This window comes from Mobula birostris, chromosome 2 (genome assembly GCF_030028105.1).
Source record: "Mobula birostris isolate sMobBir1 chromosome 2, sMobBir1.hap1, whole genome shotgun sequence".
Classification (NCBI taxonomy): Eukaryota; Metazoa; Chordata; class Chondrichthyes; order Myliobatiformes; family Myliobatidae; genus Mobula; species Mobula birostris.
In genome coordinates, this window is record NC_092371.1 from 15,051,757 (window position 1) to 15,059,703 (window position 7,947).

The 7,947-nt window shown below is 42.6% G+C and overlaps 1 protein-coding gene across 1 annotated transcript; it reads left to right on the plus strand.

The window, feature by feature from the left end:
- The first annotated feature begins 5,003 nt into the window (after positions 1 to 5,003).
- Positions 5,004 to 7,544, plus strand: LOC140212724 (immunoglobulin lambda-1 light chain-like). The gene is made up of 3 exons (XM_072283839.1): positions 5,004 to 5,135; positions 5,270 to 5,623; positions 6,905 to 7,544. The coding sequence occupies exons 1-3, from the start codon at positions 5,087 to 5,089 to the stop codon at positions 7,231 to 7,233; spliced, it is 732 nt and encodes a 243-aa protein (XP_072139940.1). The 5' UTR covers positions 5,004 to 5,086; the 3' UTR covers positions 7,234 to 7,544.
- The last annotated feature ends 403 nt before the right edge of the window (positions 7,545 to 7,947 follow it).

Here is a 7,947-nt window from a genome sequence, read left to right on the forward strand (position 1 = left end):
AAAAGTTTTCCCAGCCTTCCAGTTTCACACGACTTTTGGTGACATTGTCGGCACGAGCATTTAGTTTGATGTCTTCCTTTATTTCCTTAGTTATCCATGGCTGGTTTTACCCGCTCCTACTGTCCTTGCTTTCAACTTTTTTGAGCACCGTGAAAAATCTCTTTGACAGTCTATCACTGTTGCTCAACCGCCCAGCCATCTAGCTTCTCTTCCGAATCTACCATATCCAAATCGTCCCTCATCCTGTTGTACTCTCCCATGTTTTGGCATTGGTTTTAGTTCGAACTATTGGAGCCATCATTTGTATGAGAAATGATACTGTACTGTTTGTACTGTCAACATTCTTTGCAAGAGGATGCCTAAGTATAAGAATGCTAATTTTACCTCTCTCAGTGCACAAGACCAGATTTAAGAAAATATGTTCCCTTGTCGGATGAACAACATGCTGTTCAAGAATGTTATCGCCTATGCATACTAAGAAGTCCTCCTCAAGACCGCCTCGACCTACTTGATTCGCCTCGTCTATGTCCATGTTGATATCCCGCACTGTAACTGCTGTTACACTCTTACAACCCTCAGATACTTCTCGGTTCATTGCCTGTGGCGATGTAATGTTATTATTCGGTGGCCTAGAGATAACTCCTTCCAGTAAGTTTCCCCTTTACTATTTCTAATCTATACCCAGGTGGATTCAACATTCTGCTCCCTAGATCTTATATCGTCTCTCACTATCGCCTTGATCTCATCCTTGATTAAGAGGGCTACCTGATATCCTTGGATATTTAGTTAATAATCCTCTCCTCCCTGCAACTACGTTTCAGTAGTGGCCAGTAAGTAATGCGCCTTCACTCTGATTTGTTCCACAAGTTCACTGGCCTTGTTACAAATACTGCGGGAAACAAAATTATGTGCCCTTACACTCGTTGTGCCTTTAAAATCGAATATTTTCTGTCTCTTACGCTCTGAACTTTTCTGTACTCCAACTGTACTTTTCTCTTTTTTATCATTTCCTTTTACTTTACTTGTATGTACACATTTCTCTTTTACTTTATCCATACTTCTCCAATCTGTTGAGCCCACCCCCTGCTATTTAGTTTAAAGCCCTACCACAACCCCAGTTATGTGTTCCGCCATGATCCAGGTCCCATCACGATTCTGGTGGAGCCCGTCCCAGGTGGTGAGTTCCCGTCTTCCCCAATGTTGCTGCCAGTTGCCCGTGTATTTTAATCCACTTCTCCTATCCCAATCTTTGAGCCACGCATTTAACTCTCTAATCTTCTTGACCATTTGCCAACTTGCACGTGGCTGAAGTAGTAATGCAACTTTTTGTTTCTGCTCTTTAATTCAATCCCTAACAGCTCAAATTTCCTCAGCAGAAATTCTTTCCTTGTTCCACCTACTTCGTTGCTGCCCACATATTTCCCGCATCAAATTCCTCAGTAGGTCAGATAAAATGTCCCGAACCCCGGCACCAGTCACCAACACAGCCTTCGGGACTATGGTATCAATGATTGTATTTCCATGAATGTAGACAGTCAGTTGTTGAGTGGACCGTTTCGTGCAAATGGAGGGAGATCTCAATAAATTTACAGATTGCTAAATATAACCGACGTTTCTACTTTTAAAGTGCAGAAACCGAACGGTACCAATTTTAAATACTGCGTGAAATAAGTGAGTGAGAGAGAGAGGGGAGGGGGGGAGAGTGGGAGAGAGAGAGAGAAAGAGAGAGAGAGAGAGAGAGAGAGAGTGAGAGTGGGGGGAGAGAGAGAGGGGGGAGAGAGAGAGAGACTGAGAGTGAGAGAGAGAGGGAGGGAGAGAGAGAGATGGAGGGAGAGAGCAAGCTTGATTGCTAGAGATAGTTGTCTGTCACAGTGGTGTGGTTATTACCTGTTTTCCACGAGAAATGCCAGTGTATTGCCCAATTATTTTCCTTTTATTTCTTCAGATTCAAGCTGAATTGGTTGCAGAGTGATTATCACTTCAATTCCCTAGTTCTGACTGACGATTGGGAGGGTATATTGTAATTGAGCAAAACGGGATGGGGGCCGTCTTGAGTATATCCTAATCTGATCGATCTCCAATGATAACCACCACAAGGCATTATTCCAATCTTTAAAACTTCAAAGGAAATCAATGTCAGTAGACCATGTAAGTCTGCTGCAAGGAACGGACAGAGAGAGAGAGAGAGAGAGAAGGTGGGTCTTCAAAAAATATTTTTCTGATCTTCCTTTTGAAGGGATGGCAAAATCCATTAATAATCCCTCAGAGCACCCATCAAACAAGGATAGGTGGTAAGAGTGTGGAACGAGTTCCCATGGGAGCTGGAAAATGCAGTTTCTATTTCAAGATTAATTGGGAATTTGGGTAGAGGCATTGATGAGAGCAGTAAGCAGTGCTAAGGTCCGGGTGCAGGTGGATAAAACCAGGCAGCATAATAGTTGGCTTGAAATAGTTAGGCCGAAGGGCCAATTTCTGTGCTGTAGTAGTTTATGAATCTAGTTCTCTATGGCCCTAATGACAGCACTGTTGAAGTATTGTGCTGAGCGCCGATCTCTTGTGTTCTGGAAGAACATGCAACTGATGGAGGATTTGTCAGAATATAGAGCCATAACGTTGTACGCCACTGAAGCAGGTCCTTTGACTCAAACAATTCATATCGATCTAGAAGGCCATACAAACCAGTCCAATTTGCAATCCTTTCTCCCATATCACAACAAACCTTTGCAATGCATGTGCAAATAACTATATACAAGCTTATTAAATGTTGTAAATGTGCGTGCAAGTAACAACTCGTCTAGGTGCACGTTATGCATGTAACTGTCCTCTGTTTAAAAAAAATGCCACGATATTGGAAGGTCTCCACATGCTCCATAGGTTTCGAAATAAATTTAATATTTCCTATTTGTTTCTTTTCCCAAAGGACCAACATCTTTATCATCGGAGCACCTATATATACAATCCTATCTTTTGTAAATAAGGGCGCCAAATATTCAAAAATGTATCATATTTATTCCTTAAATTATAAGTATTTTTTTCAAGTGGAATACAGCTAAAGATTTCCGTATTCCAACGATCCATACTGAAATATGAATCCGATTTCCAAATAACTGCAATACCTTTTTGGTTAATGCCAATGCAATTTTTATAAATTCTTTCTGATATTTATTCAATTTAAGTTTCGGTTTTCTCCATTCAATGTCACCTAATAAAAATAATATTGGGTTATGTGGAAGTTGATTTCCAATAATTAGTTCCAATAAGACTCTTAAATTTATACAAAAATGTTGAATTTTGAAACAGGACCATTTTTTTCTTTCTTTCTGTCTTTTTTTTTTCTTTCTGTTTTTTTCCCCTCTTTTTTACGTAGGGGTATGTATCGGGTGGAAGGGTTAAGGGGAGGGGGGAGGGTAGATATTATTCTATGTAATCAAATTTGAAAATTGAATTTAAAAATTATTTTTAAAATTGCCACATGATTCTTATTGAATCTTTTTTTTACTTACCGTAAACCTATGCACGATCGTTATTCATTCCCCAACCCTGGGTAAAAGAAGACTAAGTAGTCACCTCCGTTTGCTCTTTGCGATTTTTATACTCTTCTATAAAATGACCGTTAAATCTCCGACGCTCCAAAGAAAAAAAGTCCTAACCTACTTGACCTATCCTTAACACTCAGTTCTTCGAAACCTACCCACATCTTCATAAATATTTGCTGCACAATTCCCTACTTAATGGTATTTTTCTGAATGCAGCGTGACTAATACTGAAGACAATATCAACAGAGGCCTGATCAACGTCTAATACATATGCAGCATTGTATTGCAACTTCGAAAGTAAGTGCTCTGGCTGATGCAGGCCGTTTTGCCGAAAGATTCTTCACCACATTACATACCCATGAATTCACTTCGGGGATAGAATTTTCGATATGAATGGAATTGACAATTAAGAATTCAGTGCAGGAAGTTGGGTGATAAGCCCCATTTCATTAGAAAAAGGAGAAAGTGCGAGAGGATAATAACCGCATAGTTTCCCCTGGCCTTATTTTTTCAATGGTCCACACTGCAATCCAGTTAAACCAGTGGAAAAGTGAATACTTTTTAGGGTGGCTGTGGGATGTTTTCGAGATTTCCCAGAGCAGTGGGAGTTCTGTCCAGATAATTGGACAGCCGTTTTTGAAAGGCATCGAAGGATTTATAGGATCAGATACGTGTCCAGTCTCTTGAACCAGACTTGATAACTTCACTCAACTCAAGAACAAACTGATTCCACAAAATATAGACTCACGTTCAAGGAATAACCCATGTTATTTATTGATTTGTCTATCTGTCTATCTATCTTTCTATCTACCTATCTATCTATCTAGCTAGCTATCTATTTAATTATCTGTTTAATTATCTTCATTTTTGCACAGTTTCTCTTATTTTCTGCATTAGTTGCTTGTCCATCTTTATGTGTGGTCTTTTATTGATCCCGTTGTATCTCGTAAAATAAATCTGAGGAAAGTTTTTTTAAAATTTTTTTTTCTTTGTACGTTGAATTGTATGATCCCCAATCATGGGCGACGTTGTAATTTGTACCATAATTTAACAGTCGTTTCAGGACAATAGTCATCACTGGATGCTGATGGTAAAAGCATCAACAAGGTACGGTAAGTGCGTCGGATAATTCTTGCGTTTTGATATGTATGACTTCGAATAATTTTGATCTCATTAACAATTTGGGCAGAAAGAATGCGCCGAATGGCGCACTGATTTTTTTTCAAAGAACAGCTGCTGATATGGACGCGTAAAATCAGTTTATTTTGAGTATTGGTCAAGCACCTCTACATATGACACAACCGAAGATGAAACATTTTGAATTTATCGGTTAACTTTTAAAGATCGTAATTCATAGATTCGAATGGCTGGGTGATCAGTCTCCGCCCCTTCCTTTCCCTGGCGCCTCCCATGTATTAACATCCTGCTTAATAAACAGATCACGGGGCTGCGATTTGCAGACTCTGGAACCGGAGACCCTCCCGGTGTTTGCAGAACAGCACGGCTCGAACGGAAAATTGAGCGCTCGCTGTCTCCACCTGTCCGCAACAATGTCCCGAGTACTCCATCTCCTGTGTGCTCTGCTTGTCCATTTATCAGGTAAGAGACATATTACTTTATTCACGGATTATCCGTGAAAATGGCAATTACTGCTCATTATAACGCGAGTTTATCAATCGATGAGCGTTCTGTTAGATCCAATTCACCCAATGGTTTCATTGCTTTTGTTGCAGGTATCCTGACAGCCCCGGTCCTTAATCAGACGCCAATGTCCGGTCCCGTCTCCGCGGGACAGACCGCCCGCTTAGAATGTCGGATCCAGAACGGTAACGTTGGTAGTTACAACATGAACTGGTTCCGACAGGGTCCCGGAGAGAGACCGGAGGGGGTGATTAGACATGAGACGGACAATGATATATTTCGAGGGACAGGGATCACAGACCGTTTCCAACCGTCCAGAGACACCTCCAGCAACAGTCACATCCTGACCATCAGCAGTTTGGAGCCCCGGGACTCCGCTGTCTATTACTGTGCAGCGTGGGATAGTGGATATATCTTCGGTCCAGGCACTATCCTGGACATAAAGAGTAAGTGACTCCCTCATTCCGTTACAAGCAATTCCCATCACAGCCGGTCTCATTCCCCACCGCTATAGATGTTTTTTATCCAGCGAATCGTGGCGCCGTCTCCATGCTGTGGTGGAGTTCGATCTGTCTCTTATCAGAACATGAGTTGCTCTAATGAACCATCTTTGAATTTCATGTGTTTTATTTACTCCATGTACATCCCGGCATTCAATAGCCTCAGTCTGATATGGTGAAAGCCTAGATAGATCAGAAATTTTTCGAATTTAATCTATTGACCCCTTGCCCAGAACTGAAGAAATCGGAAGCAGAACAGTGCACTCTTATACTATCCCTAAGAAAAATGAAAATTTCTCCAATATTTCGAACTGCTATTCCAACTTTCAACGAGGTCGCAAACAAGGAAGGGAAAATGTGATTTTTTAAAGTTACATTGCAGGACAGTGGTTGAGCTCGCAGAGAATGGAGCGGGAATAGGTGGGTTCGTTCACGTCCGGGAGGTATTCCGGGTCCGAACTGGACTGTTCCTTATTTCCTCGCCCCTCTTCCGCTCACAGAACTGCTCGTATATTCCGCCATTTTCTCTGCCATCACTGGGCGGATGGATTGGACAGCCTGAAGTGGAATGTTCACAAAATCAGGGATGGGCGAATTCAATATCTGGGGTGTTACTGCAATTCAATGCGGAATTCCATTCAGCCAAGGGGCCAGTGACAGCGTAGTTCCAGATTTTTTTCGTGGTGGTGGATGGGTGGGGTGTTGAAGGGGGTCGTATTTGAGTAATTCTTAACCCGAAACGGAAATCTCTGTGAGAGAGAAGAGTGGATTCGAAATCCCAATTTGCCGAGCTGCTTTACATTGCTGCAAGAGTAATCTCCGTCATTTCATAGCCCAATTAAAGATCTTTGGCAATATTGCAGACCGGCAGTAAACACGAATTTACAGACAGACTAATAACTAGGAAGTACCGTGTGCAAGGAATAGATAGGTGGAATGAGTGAGGCTATTTCCTCCTCATGTTTGGTGCACAGGACTCCCGGCCTGTAAATAAAATGAATGTTAAAAGCGCACTTCGAACCTGTGACTAATCTGGGAAATTACTTACAGACAACTTATTCACCGAAAGAATTACTGTATCATCCGCCAGAGATTTCACTGTTTGCCTTAATACTCGGAGTCCTGTGTTTTTTTTTCTGTAACAGAGTTGTTTCTTTAATCCCGAGTTTCAGACATTCCTAACATTAATATTGTTCTATTCCCATCCGTCTAATCTCTCTCACACAGGCAGCGAGTCCCGGAGACCTTCCATTCTCCTGCTCCCTCCCTCCCCGGAGGAGACCGGCACGGGTTCGGCCACTCTCTCCTGTTTGGTGAGTGGTTTTAAGCCGGGCTTGGTAGCGCTGCGCTGGAGCGTGGATGGAGTCGAGACTGAGAGCGGGGTGACCACAGGCGCCGTGTCTGCAGACACTGACCAGACCTATAGGCTGAGCAGTTACTTGCGAGTACCCGCCGATGCCTGGAAAAAAGGGTCAAGATATGCCTGCAGCGTGAGCCACAGCTCGCTGAGCTCGCCTTTGCGGAACACCATCTCTTCGTCAGCTTGTGCGCAGTAAGGCCGCGGCGTCTGGCAGCACAGGCGGATTGTTAGCTCCTGCTTAATGCAATGAAACCCTCACTTGGACTGTGCAGCGACCTTGTGCAATGTAATTGTGCAGTAATGTTTTTAATGGGAACAAACAACCGTATAATAAGTTTGGAACGTCACGCGATGATTGTCTGTCTTTCGCGACGAGTACTTCTCTGCAGAATTGTAACTACTGTGCTGTATCTGAAATTCCACTGTGTATAAAATGCGTAGATCTCCGTGTAGAAGTTGACCTTGTTGTGTTTGGATATTGTGATAAACACAGCTGGTAATAGAAAAGCAACTGCTGTTGGGTTTATCGTCCTCTGTCTTTACTCGGCTGTCCACAGTACGTCGGGAGTTTGCTAGCGTGTACCGTGCCATCTCAAAGTCGCCTCACATAGAATTACACTCAAATCCACTGAAATATCCTATCCCTCCTTTCCTGCAGAATACTGATCTCTGTGTCCTATGCTGGCCTCTTCGTCTTTGCTCGCCTATCCGCCATCACCGCATTCCTCAATTCCTCTTTGTCCTGCACCTCTGCTCTTCATTTCCAAACTTCTCTGTGGGAAAGAAATCAATATTCGCACTGCCTTTTTGCGGTACTCTGACTACCACAAGGGAGTGTTATACTGTCGGCTTTGTTTCACCGTGACTTGGCATTATGTCCATATGAAGGTTTAGATTCTCTGAGTTCCTC

Bases quoted from the DNA above. Each gene is read 5' to 3' on its own strand.
- LOC140212724 (XM_072283839.1), top strand. From the start codon at position 5,087: ATGTCCCGAGTACTCCATCTCCTGTGTGCTCTGCTTGTCCATTTATCA. The intron at 5,136-5,269 runs GTAAGAGACATA...CTTTTGTTGCAG, and splicing joins TCTGCTTGTCCATTTATCAG to GTATCCTGACAGCCCCGGTC. The intron at 5,624-6,904 runs GTAAGTGACTCC...TCTCTCACACAG, and splicing joins CACTATCCTGGACATAAAGA to GCAGCGAGTCCCGGAGACCT.